This window comes from Pseudorca crassidens, chromosome 12, assembly GCF_039906515.1.
Source record: "Pseudorca crassidens isolate mPseCra1 chromosome 12, mPseCra1.hap1, whole genome shotgun sequence".
NCBI lineage: Eukaryota > Metazoa > Chordata > Mammalia > Artiodactyla > Delphinidae > Pseudorca > Pseudorca crassidens.
In genome coordinates this window covers 20,980,367-21,001,137 of record NC_090307.1, presented here as the reverse complement: position 1 = coordinate 21,001,137, position 20,771 = coordinate 20,980,367, and the positions used below count along the sequence as shown (strand labels likewise).

At 36.0% G+C, this 20,771-nt stretch overlaps 1 protein-coding gene across 1 annotated transcript in view; it reads left to right on the top strand.

The window, feature by feature from the left end:
* LOC137204223 (netrin receptor DCC-like) overlaps window positions 1-20,771 on the top strand; it is a 132,423-nt gene that overhangs the window by 84,235 nt on the left and 27,417 nt on the right. Inside the window, exons 6-8 of the mRNA XM_067701459.1 lie at window positions 3,819-4,051; window positions 9,262-9,400; window positions 14,623-14,730. Coding sequence (XP_067557560.1) covers window positions 3,819-4,051; window positions 9,262-9,400; window positions 14,623-14,730 — 480 coding nt within the window. The remainder of the gene's footprint in view (window positions 1-3,818; window positions 4,052-9,261; window positions 9,401-14,622; window positions 14,731-20,771) is intronic.

Here is a 20,771-nt window from a genome sequence, read left to right as displayed (position 1 = left end):
GTGGTTTCTATAATACCAGTGATCCATAAGACAATTTTTTCCTGCTATGACTAATCCAAATGGATCTGAGAAATAAAATAATACTGAAAGATGGAAAACGTGTGAGGAATTTTCTTACTGAAGAAAAGTCAATAAGGGGTTGGAGAGGATGAATAAAACCAGCCCTTCCCACATCCCTGCCTAGATGTGGCAGACTTATTTTACTCTGTTTTCACACGTCATGGAGAACAAAGGACAAATAAACAGAATCAGAGGTTTAGATTTGGTGAGAAACTTTCAATAAATGTGTCCAAGGGCTACATAGAAGATATTTTCGGTCTCTGAGCTTCTGCAAAGTATTCCCATGAGCAGTCTTGGAAGAGGCCAACATAAAGTAATAAAAAAAAAAATCAAAGGCAGTAAATGCATCAGGCTGGAGTAAGTATCAGGCTATGGTGCTTTCCAGATGGATGTGCTCCTAGATGCTGGTCTACTCTGGACCTCATCTCATTCGGAACATATCAGTGCTAGAGCCAAGGAAGGTTTCACTAGATCAAATGGGCAGGTTGTTTCAGTTTTTTGCGCATTTTTTGCAATTTTATTCCATATTGTAAAAATAAGACATTTTGAGCCTGGAGAAGGGAAGAGAGCCGGGGAATAATGAGGTGTGTTGTTTGAATTTGTTTATTCTCATTTGTTTTATAAATGTCTCTATGAAGTACAATTGTGTCATGTTTTGTAAAAGCTTGTTTTGAACTTCAGAATGTTGACCATACGCTTATATGTTCTTACCAAAACAACTATTAGGAATTGAGTAGGTTTCTCTTTTTAGCAAAAGGTTTAAAGCTATGTTTTGTGTTTTTGTCTTTTTTTTCACTCTTTTGTATATTACCACTGAAAATCAGTGGTATAGAAGGCACTCAGGAATACGAGGGAAAAATAACTGAAAAAAAAGTTGTTTATCAGCAAAATAACTGCTAAGCAGTTAGTGTTTAGCACTAACTGTTTAGGTACCTGGTGGTACCTAAGAAACTACCTAAACTACCTGGTGGCACAGTGGTTAAGAATCCACCTGCTAATGCAAAGAACATGGGTTCGAGCCCTGGTCTGGGAAGATCCCACATGCTGCGGAGCAGCTAAGCCCATGCACCACAACTACTGAGCCTGTGCTCTAGAGCCCATGAGTCACAGCTACTGAGCCCGCGTGCCACAACTACTGAAGCCTGAGTGCATAGAGCCCGTGCTCCACAACAATAGAAGTCACCACAATGAGAAGCCTGTGCACTGCAACGAAGAGTAGCCCCCACTCGCCACAACTATAGAAAGCCTGTGTGCAGTAACAAAGACCCAACGCAGCCAAAATAAATAAATTAATTAAATAATTTAAAAAAATGTGTAGGTACTTGGTTTAGGTAGTTTTTAATTCAACTACCCCGTTTCTGACCTGAGAGGGGAAGATAATTAGCAGTACATGTGGCATATATTTAGAGCAGTGCTTGCCACCTGCTACTAAGTTCTGCTTTGTTGGAAATACCATAGTGTCTGTACTATCCAGTACGGTAGGCACGAGGCTCATTTGGCTGTCAAACGTCTGAAATTGACTAGTGCAACACAATAAATGAATTTTAAATTTTATTTAATTTTAATTAATTTAAAGTTAAACTGTCCACTTAACTAATGGCTATTGTATTAGCCCAGCTCTGGAGGAAGTGGCAAATAGAATTACAAGCCATGAGTGGGGGGGGGGGGGGGGGGAAACTCCTCTAAAATAAGCAAGAAAAACTTGTCCAGGTTAGAAATTTTTGAATTACATAAGTTCGTAGAAATATACCAACAAACAGCATTACTTGAAATTTAGGGATGCATTCTGGAACTGAGACTCCAAGAAACTCAACAAGAAGTCATGGAAAACATACTTTTCTAAAATCCAGAAATAACAGGATTGAGTATTACCGTTTCTTCAAGTAGAATCACGACTTTTCAAAATCTTACACAGAGTACCTGTGAAAGACTGTAAAGTTAGTATAGGTGTATCAACAAAACTAGATTAAGCAAAGAAACAACAGATAGGGTAACGTGAATATGAGTTGATCTAAAAGGAGTTTGTGTTTGAGAGTAATCCTCCCTTGTGTATAACAGTCTTCCTGGTAAGTCAGCTGTGAATAGAAACAAGTCAAGTGAGGCAGCACCTGCTCTCGTTTCGCCAAAAGGTTCCACCCATGTGCCAGCCTGATGACAGATTGCGATCCTCCTAGAGGCTGCAGTGTCTTCAGCTGCCCCTTCATCATTTCATAAATCCATTTGGGTTTAAAGGAGCCCTTAATGAAAAGACATGTCAAAGGACATACAAAAAGCCTGGGCTCTGTCATTAAATTTTAAACACATATTTTTCTTTCTCTCTCTTTCTATTGTTGTTTTGGGGGTTTTTTTCTTGGTCTTCCTTTTGTTCTGTTTTTGTTTTCAGATTTTATATTTTGCTCCAAAGACCACAGCCCAGTAAACAACTAAATAATTCATTGGAAAACAGCGATGAGTAGGGGGTAGACATTTAAAATTCAGTGGACAAAGTGTAATCATGAGAATCAGCCCTTAGTCTCTGTGCTGTATTTAAAAAGATAAGCTCTGTATGTTTACTGCTTCAGATACTCTACATTTTAGTACGTTTCATCTCCCCAAATGCCATCAAATGCCCAGCCTACGAGCTCATCTTGTTTTTTGTTAGTGAGGATACATGTTATATGATTTCAAGGAAAATTTTAACAGATTTAAATGTCTTAGGTAATAAATAAAAGACTCAAAATTGGACTCTAACTACAGCCACAAAATAGGCTCCCCTGATTCTGACATCCCCAGCATAAAAACAAATATAAGATTTTTCTAGAGAATCTTATGAAACCACACACATCATTATGCAGATTCTGTTTGTGTTATGGATGTGTGTTATCTCAGCATGTGTGTATCTCAGCACAAATCTCATCAGGTTGTAGGTAGTTCATTCTGTCTCCCCACCCAGTAATATGAAGTCTTTCCATGGAACTTAAAATTTTCAAACAAGGCATGTAGATATAGAAATGCCATAAAAAACTTAATTACTCTGTGAGAATGTGGGTAAAATGGACACTTCTACACTTTCTCTAAGAATTTCAATCTAACCAAACCATGTGCTATGTAAACCCAATTATCACATCATTGAACCATGAGGACCACAGACTTGGTCTGGCTTTGTGCAGTCATGGCCATAGACAGATTGCTGTAGACCTCAGGACCCTTTGGTCTTTTATCCTTTGTTTGTTTCTTACCTAAACAATATTTATGCAGGTAGGATCTAAGCAATAATAAATGCATTAGAGAAAGCAAATCAAGTTAGAGAAGGAGGAGAAAAACAAATAACAAAGCAGATATTAGGTAGGCATTTATTTCCTTTGCAGGAGGAAATAAACCAGACACTCCTTAGTATTTTGTTATTTTAAGTTATCTGCATAGTTATAAAACTGATGAATTCTATACTGGATCTTTTAAGAAACAGGGTACAACATTCCAAGAAAAAAATGGACTTTTAAAATATATAACTAGACGTGACAGCCAAATTGATAAAACCACTCTAAAGAAATGAGTGAATTATGGAAAACAGTCAGTTACTTTTGTAATCTAGCAATACTGTTTCTAATGAGTTTTCCGATTGAATTAATTGTATTTTTTTCTGTTCTTCTCATGTTCCCTTTCATCATTACTGCCATGCATTTAACTCATTGTGATGTGTTGCCACTGATGTTTATTTTTTTAACTCTTTTATTTATGTATTTATTTGTTTGTTTCATTTGGCGGGTTTTTAAACCCAGATCCCACTGACCCAGTTGATTATTATCCTTTGCTTGATGATTTCCCCACCTCGGTCCCAGATGTCTCCACCCCCATGCTCCCACCAGTAGGTGTACAGGCTGTGGCTCTTACCCACGATGCTGTGAGGGTCAGCTGGGCAGACAACTCTGTCCCTAAGAACCAAAAATCGTCCGAAGTGCGACTTTACACTGTCCGGTGGAGGATCAGCTTTTCTGCGAATGCGAAATACAAGGTGAAGTTCGAATTGATCGTATGAAATTCCACGTGAACTGTCATTTGTTTAATACATTGTTTTAAATGCATCCTGAACTGGCATGAGTCATTTTGCTGCAGTGACATGAAATGGAAAACGAAGCCTTTTAAGAACTCAGTATCTAAAATTGGCTTGGGAATTATTGTGTCTTGGGAAACAATTCTAAGGCAAGGAAGAAAAATGTCAAGAGCTGCAAAATGTTATTTGAATTCCACCAGATGTTGGGTTTGTATAAATAATGTGATTTTGTACAAGGGAGCGCCATTTTCTTTTGAAAATAGCAGAGCTCTACACTCATTTTTTGGACAGATTTTGCTGTGTTTCTTTTCATTTGGAATCTAGATTTATGCCAGAGGCACCCCTATAAATGTTACAGAGACCCATCTTATAGTGAATATGAAAAGGAATACATGATGATTATTTTATACCATCCTTAGATGGTGAACACACTCTAAGCCATTAACATCTACTTCCTCATTTAGCCTTGAAACACCCTCAGGTGGTAAAGAAAATCCACAATGCACACTCCCCTTTAATTAATATGAATTAGACCACCTCCCTTATTGTTGTCCTATCACCGAGTCATCTCACAACCCCCCTAAGAGCTCCTTAGAGATACATATTTGAGGCACTGTCATGACTACCTTCAAATCTCTCTCAGCCAGCCTCAGCAACTCCAACAAACGGTTATTTATATACTGGAACCATTTTGTTACCTCCTAAGCCTACCACATGCTAGTAGTGTATTTAAACAATACACAAATGTAGAATAAAATGAGATCCACAAGTAATTACTAACCACCTACCATTTACTTAGAACTATGCCAGCTCATAGAGGCAGTTTAACATGCTTTAGCTGTTATTTCACATACTTAAAATCGTTACTTATAATTTTGGAATGCATAATACATTCAGCTCCATAGGTTTACTTCAAAGAATTCGTAAGTTATTCAAGTGAGGTACTATAATAAAACACATTTAAAATATTCACAGCATGATTATTTGGGGTGGAGAATGTAGCTTTGGAAATAAGAGCCTAAAGCGGGGGCGGGGAGAGGGCGAATTGGATGAAGGCAGTCGAAAGGTACAAACTTCCGGTTATAAGAATAAGTAAGTACTAGGGATGTAATGTACAACATGATAAATATAATTAACACTGATGTATGTTACATATGAAAGTTGTTAAGAGGATAAATCCTAAGAGTTCTAATCACAAGGAAAAAAATTTTTCCTGTTTATTTAATTTTGTATCTATATGAAATGATGGGCATTCACTAAACTTATAGTTTAGTGGTAATCATTTTATGATGTATGTAAGTCAAATCATGATGTTGTGCACCTTAAACTTACACAGTTCTGTATGTCGATTATATCTCAATAAAACTGGAAGAAGAAAAAGAGCATAAATGTTACCCAACAACAAAGGAACCAGTAGTTCAACCCGGGCACTCCACAGTCTTCATACTCCCCTTATATCCCTTCTCTTTACCACTCTACTGGGGTGACTTTCAGGGAGAATCTGGATCTCCCAATACTTAATCCCATGTTCTTTCCACTAAACTGCTGTCTTGCTTAATCCAGACTCAAGCCAGTGGTGATTTGGGGGGATGAAAATATCCTTTGGAAATTTCTAACTCTCAAAACCCCAGATTAAAGGAGAATCCCACCAATAATTTTGTAAGTCTGCCTCTTTTCTCCTGTAGCCATGCTGGATCTGCTTCTAGTTTCATTCAGCCTTTAAGTGGCGTAAAATTCACATTTCATAGTAAATCAGTTTTTAGTTGAAACCATTTAAAAAACAGTCTTCTTTGGTTCTGCCTCTCTGCTAGGTCAGGTACTAGGAGAAACTCTCCAGGCACGTCCAAATAGTATCATTGATATAAAATATGCTCTATCTCCTTACAGTATCAGATTTAAGGCTCAGCAGAACTGTAAATAAGGGTAACATTATCAGATAAGACAACTGATGAAACACATGAGAGCATTTTTTAAAAACTCTCGTTATATACAGATTACCCAATTCTAAGTTTACTTTTAAAAGACTGCTTTAAAAGTGTTATGCTCATGGTTGCTGTACTTTGTGGATACATTCATTTCACAGAGTGGCTGTGGGTACGTTGCCAGTACGTAAAATGTTCTGAAGGACAGTGATTGTTCTCTGCAGAATGATTTGAGTTTCAGAATTTCTGGAGGCATTTTTTTTTTTTCAGTTGAAGAGTCAATAGAACAGACACAGGATTATTGAGTCTCATAAAGAATGCCTACAGTGTGAGACCCAACCAAAAGCTATCCTCTGTAAGGAGAGGCTGTTTTCTCTTCTGGATTGAAGTATGAGAATTGAAAGAAATAGGTTAACTGTTTCTCTCCCCATCATCTTCCCTGACCTAATAAGGCTTTCCATTACTAACGTTCGATCCCTCTCTCACACATACACACTCTACACCCACACTCTGAGAAGCAGGGTTAGAGGAAAGAGTTAGGTAAGCTGGATAGCAAGGAAAAATGTAGAGCATATCTGGTCTACTAGAAAGACATACATTAAATTTAAATTTTACAAATAATAGTAATAGACTACTTTGGTTTTGCATTTTGAACTTTTCAAACCACTGTCATATCTGTTACTTCATCTCATTCCCCACTAAGCTTTTTATAAGCTAGGCAGAGCAACACAAGGTAATGGGGGGAAAATACATACATGAGTCAAATGGACTCTAGAGTTGGATTTCCTGTGTCCTGTCATGTGACTTAACTTGTTTAATCTTTTTTTTTATCTATGTGATTGGGATATTGATATACTATCAATATAAAAAGAATAAGTAAGATTCTGCATAGCTAAGTAGGCATGTGGAGACCTTTATGAAGACTTGGGTAGGTTGTATAACTTGACAAAATCCTCCATGAAACTAGAGCTGGAACTCAGATAAGCTGATGGCTTTATCCAGGCCTCTCCCCCCAGGAGTACCCTTCTACTTCAGTCCCACGTCAAGCCATAATCCAGACATTCATATTTTGATTGTCCAAAACTGTATATTGCCCTTCCTTATCAAATGGAGAAATTTTCTGTAATTTATATTCTACTAAAGTGATTCATCATTTGATGTTTTATATGACTTCCCATTCAAAATGCATTCATTGACTATTGACCAGTGCTTACCAGATACTAGCATGGATATTACAGGAGATAGAAAGTTGTGCAAGACTCAGTCTCAGCCCTCAAGATGTTTACAATTCAATGGAGAATTTATCAAAATGCTGTAAATATGTGTGTGTGTGTGTGTGTGTGTGTATACACCACACACATAGAGTGCCCATATCTCACACTAGACAATGAATAAAATATTGTAGCTAACATTTATTTAGTACTTACTCTGGGCCATGTACTATGCTTTACTTGACTTATTTCACACTTTAAATAGCACTGTAAGGTCAGTGCTACAGTTATTTCCATTTTATAGATGAGGAAGCTGAGGCTCAGAGAGGTGGTACCTAGGTATTCTGCCCCACCCCTCACACACACATACAGCCATGATTTTCCAAAGTATCAATACTTCCAGGCTAATGATTTATGTTGAATAGTAACTTTTCATAAAGTTCCTGAGAAAAATCAGTGAATTAATGGCATTTATAGAATGCAAGTGTATCATTCAAGAATACAAACAAGGCATATAAGAATTTAAGAAATACAAAGGACAGTATTGCTTAGTTGCCTCCCAAATGCCAGTTGTGTCTATGCTCAAAGAGACTAGTTTTATCAAAGTGTGGTCTTCCCTCCTAGCTGAAATATTTCTCATTGCCCAATTTCTCCCCTTATTTCCATTTCTAAGACTTAGAGGTATTCATGACAGGGAAGGAGGGAAAGATTGGAAGTCATATCGGCCTATCAGATACGAGCTGCCCATTTCATGTTTTATTTGATGGGGTTCCATCTTAGTCTACAAAATATTTTTACATTTATTTAGGGCATACATTTTTACAGCTATTTTTAAGAGCTTCTGATAAATGTTTATGAGGTCATCACTTAAATAGGATGGATGGGCACATCATCGAAATGTTATTAGAACAGTTAAATATTTATTTGATTTTATAATGAAATGTAGGATTTCCATAGCTATAATCTAAGAAGGATTCATAGTAGAATAAAAAAGATATACCACACTAGAATAGCTAAGGGAGGAGATAGGTATGACATAGGTGGAGACAAAAAGTTTTCCTTGATTTTCCTAGACATGGATATATAACAAATATAATAAATTTAAAAGTAAAAGTAAATATTTAACCTTGGAAGATGATCAAGATCTAAATAACAAGCATAAATTGATATTTATAATAGGCATAAATAGTTTTAAGTTTGCCTGATGATATGGAAAATAAACATTAACCTGGGAGATTAACCTTTTTCTTCATTACAATTTTGATCTTTTGAGTAACAATAAAGACAGACAATTTACTTTCTACTAAAATATCCTTAACCTGTTGTTTAAAAGACAAAGAATGTATTCAGAAGACCAAAAATATTAACACTAATGTAATCATTTAATATTATCCAATTTATTCTCTTCCTGATCAACTGCACCAATGACCATACTTCAATGTATATTTAACGTGACCTGTGCACAAAGAAAGAAAATCACACGACACAATATTGCTTTTGTCCATTTTCTTTATAACAGCTATATGGATTCTGGAATCACTAAAAGTTTGTATCATAAAGAGTTTTTTTAAAAATCATAAGCAGTAGAGCTCTAAATATTCATTTTATTACCAGTGGGCAAATAATCATAACAATCTATGTAAAATATATAAAACATTAAAGCCTCTGAAAAAAAGACTTCAATTATTAGAAATAAATTGAAGTTAAAGTCAGTGCAGATAACCTTAAAAACGGAACTGACAGAGGAAGTGGAATTGGTCCTGTCTCTGTGGTTATTGCCTCACTTGGGAAAATTTATCATCTATCTGCCCCTTTTAACAACATAACATCTGATTTTATTGATTAGGTTTTAGATGTACAATCAGCCAGTGTAAACTGATACAGAAAGGAAATAAAGTCAGTGCTGTGTCCTAGGTCTTCCGTTGTTTGGAAATGAATTCCTTTTTTGTTGGCCTTTGATAGTCCTCTTACGTGTCTTGATTTACCAAGTTGATAGAGTTCATTTCTTTTTCTCTTTTCTTATTTCCCACTTGTTTAGTCAGAAGACACAACATCTCTGAGTTACACAGCAACAGGCCTCAAACCAAACACAATGTATGAGTTCTCGGTCATGGTAACAAAAAACAGAAGGTCCAGCACGTGGAGCATGACTGCACATGCCACCACATATGAAGCAGGTATGTGAAGAAAGGCTGGCTTTGAAATTTCTACTCTTGATATTTGGTAGTGTTGTTTTCCAGGTACCAAGGAAGTTGGAACCCGTGTCCACCATGATGTCTAAATTATACCTTATTTTATATAAAATCATTCGTAGCATTTTTATATCTAATATTATCCTCCCCACTCTAGATAAGAAGAAAATGAGTCCCCAGTGTATTAAGTGATCTGGTTTTAATCTGTACGTTAATTTAGGAGACCTGAATATAAATCTTCTTTTCAATACATTTAAGCAAAGGCATTTTACTCTGTCCAAAGCATGCGTGTCTTTGATCAACAGACATAGTAGGTATTTACTTTTTTGGAAAGAAATTAGATACAAAATGAAACATTGCATTACAACTGTAGTCTCATGGATGCTTACCCTAAATAACTTCAGCTGACTGTGGGAAGAAGTTTCTGGGGGGTCATGTTCACTGTTTGGAAATAAGACAACACAATGGAAAACTTTCATGCATTTTGCAATTGTTCAAGTTGAGAGTAAATGCAATTCACTGTAAATTTTACCAGTCATGTTTACTATGGGTCATAAATGTTGAGTTTATAACCTTAGCAGACATGCAGTGCACTTGGCATTTATAGTTCACAGAAATACAACATCTGAAGCAAAAAGGGTTTAACGTACTTTCTGATTGCTTTCATGGCGTTACATCATATGTGGGGATAAACTGTACCACACATTTCCAAATTTAAAAAAATATGCCAGTAAAACTTTTATCTGGGTAAGTTGAATTTCTTTTTCCATTAGAATTTGCGCAATGGCATGGCAGTTCTAATTTTTATTTCAGGCTACTACCTTAACTCTAAGTTCATTGTGAATATTTTTACAATTTGAGGGTACTTCTTTCTATAAGAAGTTTTTTTTCTACTTGTTTAATTTCAATACCTTCTCCTTCTATTTTACATGTTTATATATATTAAATCATTCTCCTAGAATTCTGCCCTGGATGTCAATGTTCTTAGCTTCTTAGGAAGAATAAGACAAGCTGAATGAGTTATGAACTATGGGGAGAATAAAGGCTCTGCTCTTTCTTTTTAACTTAAAAGGAGATGAAAAGAGTTAAATGAAAACCAGTAAGGCATTTGGTCTTCCCTGAGTGAAATAGAAGGAGTAGTAATTTCCTCATTCATTTTTCCCTGTCATAAACATAAATGCACACCAACATCTTACTTGATAAATGCACCCTATTGATTTCTCCTCAACTGCCTAGCCTTGTACGGATGTCAGGGGTGAGACCCATTGCTGACAAAAAGATATTAACTTTTAGAAATGTGGCTAGGAGGAAGGGTGACTGTCAAAACAGATAATGACCTGGACAGAGGTGTAAATAGCATGTGGATAAGACCCCTGGGTGACAATGAGAAGCAAGAAGTAATTCACAAGTGTCTGCAGGTTTTATAACTGGGAGAAGGAAATGAAGTGAAATAACTCTAGCGTTTGCTTCTAATTCCATAATAACACAAAGACTATATGGGGCTGTGTTGTTATGCACTTGTGCTGAAATTACTAATAATAAAGGTAATGGCAGCTGACAGATTCTTGAAATGAAACACTTCATTCTGTCCAGGTGATGAATCCCTAATTTTACTCTAGTTAATTTAAATAAAATAAAAATAATTAGAAGGACAGCTGAAATAATGAAGTCTTGGAGAGGGGACAAGAAGCAGCAGTATTCCCAGGCTTTAGAGATGAGGAACTATAGGACTCTCCCTTCAAGGTGTTACACTCACGGTGGTTTGACTCCAATGTGTTTTCCTTTCTTGTATCAACATTCAGTTTCCCAGAAGAGAGAATCACACAGCTAAAGAGAGTGAGATGGAGGCCATGAAATTTCTATTTGATGTTGCTACCCAGCTCATGTGACACAGAGGAGAACTTGTTCCCAAAGGAAAAATCCAAGTGTTCTCTCTAAATGAAGGCGGGAATGGGGTGTTGAGCAGTCTAAAAACAAATGCCCAATACGATTTCCAGGGCTGGAAATCTTCTAAATCTTGAATGTTACCATCCACTCATACACTTAACAAAGAAATTTAAGCATGGGAAAAGTCCTTTGAGAAACAGACAAACCAGAGGGCAGTGCGTGTCCAGTTGTCTGAGATATTGATTACGGGTTTCCAATAAGGTTCATTTTAATTGTCAGGTCCTGAGATAGATACTTGGTATAAAAGGTAAAGAGAATACAGCCTTTATCTTGGAGAGAATTATAATCTAATACAGAAGAAAAATATTTTGAAAATACAACCTTGAAGTAACGTGAAAAATACAATCATAGAATTTTGGCCAAGTTGGAGTCAGAGCACACAGATCCAAGTATAAATTCTGTCTGGAGAAGTCAGGGAAGATTTCACAAATGAAATAATGATGGAGCTGTGGCCTGGGTGGATTGCCAGGTATCCATTCCAGGGCCTTCCAAAGGAAGGAAGCAGCATGCTCAAAAATACACAAGCAAGTATCAGAAAGATGTCTTAAAGAGACGCTTACGAACGGATCAGAGCGACGGGAGCATAGTTTTCATGGACAGCTTGGGGACACGAGAGTGTATAAGAAAATAAAGTATACATCCTGCAGGGCCTGGTATTTATTGTTAGTAATATCATTTAATTCAATGAAGACAGGTAAGAAGTTATAAAAGATTATTACAGGAGAACCCACGAGATTGAAGCAGAGCAGACCGAAGACCTCCTTCTGCTTGACTTAGGGATCACTGAACCTGTTAGGGCCACTATAAATATCCAACATTTTTTTAAAAATAAAAAAATAAATAAATATGAGGGAATAGTATACATTTCATATGATAATCCTAAACAACTAAGACATTGATTCCAATACCAGAATCTCTATTTACCAACAGTCACATGGCTTGAGGAAAAAGAAAAATTTGCTCAGCACCTGAAATAGATTAGTCATTAGGTTGTTTTCGGGTTTTTTTGTTTTGTTTTGTTTTTTTGTTTTCGAAAAGTAACCAGCTCTTCAATGTCTTATTTTGCTAAAGCTGGAGTCATTATATATCTTTTGAATATCAACATAGAGTCAGTGAAGCAATCTAATCATCATCATTTGTTTGCAAAATAAGCATCAATTTTAATTTTAACACAGTTAAGAAAAAACAGACTATTCTGACTAGTTAGAAAGACAGATCTTTAATTACTTCCAAAATTGGAAAATTTCTTATTATGTTTGGTATAATATTCTAATTTGTGGCTATATATTACCTTCCTATCTGTGGCTTAGAAAATATCTTGAATGAGCTCTTTATAAAACTAACCCTTCTTTAAAGTAGCAGCCTCTCTGGTATTTTGCTATTACAAATCTTTTTTGCATAATGTCCTTTCTTTCTTTTCATTAAAATATATATTAAAGTATGTTTAATATACAGTCTCTTTACTCAAGGATCTACTACACTAGACCTCTTCTTCTCCTCATCCTTCTCTTCCTTCTGCTTTTCCTTCTTCCTTCTCCTCCTCCCTCTTAAAAAAAAAAGTTAAGTATATTAAGTACTTTGTCAGGATATTACAATTTGGTGCAACTTTGGTTAACCTGGTATCCTAGTGGCTTGGAGAATCCGGGCATTGGAAATCAAATGGTATGATAGATGGGAATGTTTGATGTCCCTCTATTTGGAATTCTCTTAGGAAGAGAAGCTGGAAATAGAGTGTTGATAATACTCAGATTCTGCACTGTTACAGTCAACAGAAGAGCCGAAGCAAATTATAAGAGTGAAGAGGAATTCAGAATTAGGACCAAGTTTTACCTATTTGTAATATACAAATACTCCTGTGCAGAGATCAGGAAATCCCTCCAGAACCCAAGCTTGGAACTTAAAGACATTCTGACATTGCCTATGTCAAATTGGGGGTAATTGAAAAAGACTATGGATAGTAGACTTGGGCATTGTGAGCTGCCTAGAAGGAAAACTGACTGCATTTCAAAGCATATTTCATTTCAAAGAGTGAGAAAGCAGGTCAAAGGAAGCCTGAAAGATACTGGACAAGCTTGGCCAGTTTGCTGTCGCCTGTGAAGTATATTTAAATTTTTGTTGAGCACAATTTAGGGGAAGAAAAATCCTTTTATCCTTCCAGGTTCTCGGTTGAGGCGCCCTGTAATAAGAAACAGGTTAACAGGAGAAAAACAGACAGAAGATTGACAATAAGTATACCTCTTGTATATATGAGAGATACCCAGGAAAACAGTAATTCCCTAAAATGGCCACCACTTTCAATACCATCTCCAGCTAAAGACAAAAGGTGTTGGAGGGTGGGAAGCCAGTAATGGGAAGTTTTCTGGCAAATCACAGTAAACAAGGGCATGGTTGTTACGTACATTTAAGTCTCTGCCTCCTTACCATCCTCCTCTTCCTGGCACAAAGAGGGAGATACCCTTATAAACGTATAAATTTTCCTTTTACGAAAGAGTAACTTCTACTCGGTTTTCAGAACTTTTCCTCTCTGTGTTGTTTCTTAAAAATAATCAGCTTAATTCTTATGCCAGAGAGGCATATTTGGGGGTGACAAATTCTGTTTCCATCAAACAACATGTGGGAAAAGTAGCTCTAAGCAAGACAGCATTTCTTGCCATCTTTACTTCCTAGCAGGTTGATACTAAGACCCTCATAGATTCTATTTCCTCTGTTTTCAAATACTTCTTTGCCTTCTTGTTGGGAGATACCTAGTATGTTACCTAAGCAAGATATTGTGACCTGCATGTAAATTCTTTATTTTTTATTTTTATTTTTTTGTCTTTTAAGGAAAAATAAAATTAGGTAAATTTTCATTTATATATAAATCCTACAGTTGTAACAGAATTTTGTCTCTTGGAGACATGTAGCCATCAATCTCACTAAGTATGTGTCCATTTTTTTTTGTTCTTATAATGGTTCTTACATTTTTAGTGTATCGCTCACTTGAAAATACCAGTTATGCTTTTCTCTACATTCACACATATTCTGTTCTCCTCTCTATATTCACACCTTTGAAAGTCAGTTAACTTCCATGGAAAAACATTAATTTCTGTATCTTTGTTTGCTTGTTTAATTCAAATACCTAAAATAAACTGTGCGTGTTGAAATAAGCATGATATACTGTGTGATAGATTCTGAGTGTCAACATCATGATTAGAAGTCCCATAAATGTCTGTTTTCTTTCACATCCAATGACAAGGCCATGTTTCTGTTTCATCTCACAGCCCCGACCTCTGCTCCCAAGGATTTGACAGTCATTACTCGAGAAGGGAAGCCTCGCACTGTCATTGTGAGCTGGCAGCCTCCCTTGGAAGCCAATGGAAAAATTACCGGTAGGCACCTCAGCTTTATTTCCTGTGCTGCTCTGCTTGTCCTGTGATTGCTTACCTCCTGTGCACTGCTCATGAGTTTTGTGTATTAGTTTTCTGTCCCAGTATCTCAGTTGACCCCTGACCCTTTCTGATTGTCTCTCCTTGCCCCCTCTGACCTTGGAATTCTTCTAATGGAGCCTACAAATGCACACACAAACACATTTCATTTGTGTTGCTTCCTGAAAGATGTGCATTCCATTAGTATAGACCTTTTGCTTTAGATTCTGTGCAGCATTAGGATAACCTTGTAGTGGAATGCCTCTGAGCCTAAATGACTAAAAAGAAGCCGGTTGTTTGGCAGTTATAAAATACAAAAGACACTTAATGACTGTGTATTTTTATAGGCAACATAGGAAGGAGGTTTGTCTGAGGATTTTTAGTTTCTCACTTAGCTTTTAGCTTCTTACTTAAATCATAAGGCTCGGAAAACACTTGATATTGACTGACGGAAATTGAACTTAATGAGTATTTCACAGTGAAAGATGTTATTTTGCCAAATATTTCTGATAACATCGATGCCTAATTAAAGCATCCATTAGAAGCCTGTAACGTTAATTTAGTATGAAAAATATAATGGAGTTCTATCAGAGATTTTGCATTTAAATGGTCACTTTAGGCTTTTAATACATGTCTCCATAGCATATAATTATTATGAAGAATATTGTATAACTAAAAATGTGCACATTGTAGTCCAATTAACTATAACCATTGGGTTAGGCGCATGTAAGAGTCACTCCTGTTTCTTCTTTTTCTCGCATACCAGCAGTGGATAGCATTATTATAAATTAACAAAGCAATTCAGTCATTCTGTGATACAGAGATAAGCTTGGAAATAACAGTTCAGATGGCACACTTACTTTATGTGAGTTACTTTTTGAATTTTACAAAATGAAAAGATAATGTGAAAATTCCAAATGTGGTTTAAATTTAAGTTGAAGACTAGTTTTCTCTAATAAATTGCTCTTACTGCAATAACAAACAGAATTTCCATTTGAGCTGGCATATATGGAAAAAGAATAGAGACATAAAATCTCCCCCAAATCTTATACTCAGTTGTCACTCTGCCACGCTTTTTGAAACTGAGGGTGGCTCATTCTAATTTTTTCTTCCCCTTACTGTTATGATCTATTTTCATTGGTTCTGTTTCAGTACTTTTGTAGATTTTGATTTGTTTACATGATGACTTTTATTATGTTATAAACAGATATTTATAAGCATATGGTAAATCAATAGGTAATAAGTTTAAGAAGAAAAAAAACAAAATAGAAATTGTCTAAATAAAAACAAGTTCTGATAGAAAAAAAAATATATTGGGGTAAAGGATAAATAAGTCATATTAAAAAAAAAAAAAAAGAAGTCATATACTACCCAATTTTCCAATTTATTTAAATAAATGTCATATCACAGTCTATGTGAACAATACAATGTTTTTGGTTTTTTTTAAGTTTTTACTTTATTTTTTTATACAGCATGTCCTTATAAGTCATCAGTTTTATACACAGCAGTGTATACATGTCAATCCCAATAGCCCAATTCATCACACCCGCACCCCACCCCCCACGATTTCCCCCCCTTGGTGTCCATACATTTGTTCTCTACATCTGTGTCTCAATTTCGGCCCTGCAAACCAGATCATTGGTACTATTTTCCAGTTTCCACATATATGCGTTAGTATACAATATTTGTTTTTCTCTTTCTGACTTACTTCACTCTGTATGACAGTCTCTAGATGCATCCGCGTCTCAACAAATGACCCAATTTCATTCCTTTTTATGGCTGAGTAATATTCCATTGTATATATGTACCACACTTATTTATCCATTCATCTGTTGATGGGAATTTAGGTTGCTTCCATGACCTGGCTATTGTAAATAGTGCTACAATGAATGTTGGGGTGCATGTGTCTTTTTGAATTATGGTTTTCTCTGGGTATATGCCCAGTAGTGGGATTGCTGCATCATATGGTAATTCTATTTCTAGATTTTTAAGGAACCTCCATACTGTTCTCCATAGTGGGTGTATCAATTTACATTCCCACCAACAGTGCAAGAGGGTTCCCTTTTCTCCACACCCTCTCCAGCATTTGTTGTTTGTAGGTTTTCTGATGATGCCCTTTCTAACTGGTATGAGGTGATACCTCATTGTAGTTTTGATTTGCATTTCTCTAATAATTAGTGATGTTGAGCAGCTTTTCATGTGCTTCTTGGCCATCTATCTGTATGTCTTCTTTGGAGAAATGTCTGTTTAGGTCTTCTGCCCATTTTTGGATTAGGTTGTTTGTTTTTTTGATATTGAGCTACGTAGCTGCTTGTAAATTTTGGAGATTAATCCTTTTTCAGTTGCTTCATTTGCAAATATTTTCTCCCATTCTGAGGGTTGTCTTTTTGTCTTGTTTATGGTTTCCTTTGCTGTGCAAAAGCTTTGAAGTTTCATTAGGTCCCACTTGTTTATTTTTTGTTTTTATTTCCATTACTCTAGGAGGTAGATCAAAAAAGATCTTGCTGTGATTTATGTCAAAGAGTGTTGTTCCTATATTTTCCTCTAAGAGTTTTATAGTGTCCAGCCTTACATTTAGGTCTCTAATCCATTTTTAGTTTATTTTTGTGTACGGTATTAAGTAGTGTTCTATTTTCATTCTTTTACTTGTAGCTGTCCAGTTTTCCCAGCACCACTTATTGAAGAGACTGTCTTTTCTCCATTGTATATCCTTGCCTCCTTTATCATAGATTAGTTGACCATAGGTGCATGGCTTTATCTCTGGGCTTTCTATCTTGTTCCATTGATCTGTGTTTCTGTTTTTCTGTCAGTACCATACTGTCTTGATTACTGTAGCTTTGTAGTGTAGTCTAAAGTCAGGGAGTCTGATTACTCCAGCTCCGGTTTTTTCCCCTCAAGACTGCTTTGGCTATTCAGAGTCTTTTGTGTCTCCATACAAATTTTAAGAGTTTTTCTTCTAGTTCCATAAAAAATGCCATTGGTAATTTGATAGGGATTGCATTGAATCTATAGATTGCTTTGGGTAGTATAGTCATTTTCACAATATTGATTCTTCCAATCCAAGAACATGGTAAATCTCTCCATCTGTTGATACCATCTTTAATTTCTTTCATCAGTGTCTTATAGTTTTCTTCATACAGGTCTTTTGTCTCCCTAGGTAGGTTTATTCCTAGGTATTTTATTCTTTTTGTTGCAATGGTAAATGGGAGAGTTTCCTTAATTTCTCTTTCAGAGTTTTCATCATTAGTGTATAGAAATGCAAGAGATTTCTGTGCATTAATTTTGTATCCTGCAGCTTCACCAAATTCATTAATTAGCTCTAGTAGTTTTCTGTTGGCATCTTTAGGATTCTCTATATATAGTATCATGTCATCTGCAAACAGTGACAGTTTTACTTCTTCTTTTCCAATTTGTATTCCTTTTATTTCTTTTTCTTCTCTGACTGCCATTGCTAGGACTTCCAAAACTATGTTGAATAAGAGTGGTGAGGGTGGACATCCTTGTCTTGTTCCTGATCTTCGAGGAAAGGCTTTCAGTTTTTCACCATTGACAATGATGTTTGCTGTGGGTTTGTCATATTTGGCCTTTATTATGTTGAGGTAGGTTCCCTCTATGCCCACTACCTGGAGAGTTTTTATCATAAATTGGTGTTGAATTTTGTCAAAAGCTTTCTCTGCATCTATTGAGATGACTATATGGTTTTTCTCCTTCAATTTGTTAATACGGTGTATCACATTGTTTGATTTGCATATATTGAAGAATCTGTGCATCCCTGGGTAAATCCCACTTGATCATGTTGTATGATTCTCTTAATGAGTTGTTAGATTCTGTTTGCCAGTATTTTGTTGAGGATTTTTGCTTCTATATCCATCAGTGATGTTGGTCTGTAATTTTCCTTTTTTGTAGTATCTTTGTCTGGTTTTGGTATCAGGGTGATGGTGGCCTCATATATTGAGTTGGGGAGTGTTCCTTCCTATGCAATTTTTTGCAAGAGTTTGAGAAGAATGGTGTTAGCTCTTCTCTAAATGTTTGATAGAATTCACCTGTGAAGCCATTCGGTCCTGGACTTTTGTTTGTTGGAAGATTTTTAATCCCAGTTTCAATTTCATTCCTTGTGATTGGTCTGTTCATATTTTCCATTTCTTCCTGGTTCAGTCTTAGAAGGTTGTACCTTTCTAAGAATTTGTCCATTTCTTCCGGGTTGTCCATTTTATTGGCATAGAGTTGCTTTTAGTAGTCTCTTAGGATGCTTTGTATTTCTGCGGTGTCTGTTGTAACTTCTCCTTTTTCATTTCTAATTTTATTCATTTGAGTCCTCTCCCTCTTTTTCTTGATGAGTCCGCCTAATGTTTTATCAATTTTGTTTGTCCTCTCGAAGAGCCAACTTTTAGTTTTATTGACCTTTGCTATTGTTTTCTTTGTTTCTATTCATTTATTTCTGCTCTGATCTTTATGATTTCTTTTCTTCTGCTAACTTTGGGTTTTGTTCGTTCTTCTTTCTCTAGTTCCTTTAGGTGTAAGGTTAGATTGTTTATTTGAGATTTTTCTTGTTTCTTGAGGTAGGTTTATATAGCTATAAACTTCCCTCTTAGAACTGCTTTTGCTGCCTCCCATAGGTTTTGGACCATCGTGTTTTCATAGTCATTTGTCTCTTGGTATTTTTTGATTTCCTCTCTGATTTCTTCAGTGATCTCTTGGTTATTTAGGAACGTATTGTTTAGCCTCCATGTGTTTGTGTTTTTTACGTTTTTTTCCCTGTAATTCATTTCTAATCTCATAGCGTTGTGGTCAGAAAAGATGCTTGATATGATTTCAATTTTCTTAAATTTACTGAGGCTTGATTTGTGACCCAAGATGTGATCTATCCTGGAGAATGTTCCATGCACACTTGAGAAGAAAGTGTAATCTGCTGTTTTTGGATGGAATGTCCTGTAAATATCAATTAAATCTATCTGGTCTATTGTGTCATTTAAAGCTTCGGTTTCCTTATTTATTTTCATTTTGGATGATCTTTCCACTGGTGTAAGTGAGGTGTTAACATCCCCCACTATTATTGTGTTATTGTCGATTTTGTCTTTTATAGCTGTTAGCAGTTGCCTTATGTATTGAGGTACTCCTATGTTGGGTGCATATATATTTATAAGTGTTATATCTTCTTCTTGGATTGATCCCTTGATCATCATGTAGTGTCCTTCCTTGTCTCTTGTAACATTCTTTATTTAAAAGTCTATTTTATCTGATATGAGTATTGCTACTCCAGTTTTCTTTTGATTTCCATTTGCATGGAATATCTTTTTCCATCCACTCACTTTCGGTCTTTATGTGTCCCTAGGTCTGAAGTGGGTCTCTTGTAGACAGTATATATATGGGTCTTGTTTTTGTATCCATTCAGCAAGCCTGTTTCTTCTGGTCGGAACATTTAATCCATTCACGTTTAAGGTAATTATCGATATGTATGTTCCTATGACCATTTTCTTAATTGTTTTGGGTTTGTTTTTGTAGGTTCTTTTCTTCTCTTGTGTTTCCCACTTAGAGAAGTTCCTTTAGCATTTGTTGTAGAGCTGGTTTGGTGATGCTGAATTCTCTTAGCTTTTGCTTGTCTGTAAATCTTTTGATTTCTCCATTGAATCTGAATGAGATCCTTGCTGGGTAGAGTAATCTTGGTTGTAGGTTCTTCCCTTTCATCACTTTAAGTATATCATGCCACTCCCTTCTGGCTTGTAGAGTTTCTGTTGAGAAATCAGCTGTTAACCTTATGGGAGTTCCCTTGTATATTATTTGTCATTTTTCCCTTGCTGCTTTCAGTAATTTTTCTTTGTCTTTAATTTTTGCCAGTTTGATTACTATGTGTCTCGGCATGTTTCTCCTTGGGTTTATCCTGTATGGGACTCGCTGCACTTCCTGGACTTGGATGGCTATTTCCTTTCCCATGTTAGGGAAGTTTTTGACTATAATGTCTTCATATGTTTTCTCTGGTCCTTTCTCTCTCTCTTCTCCTTCCGGGA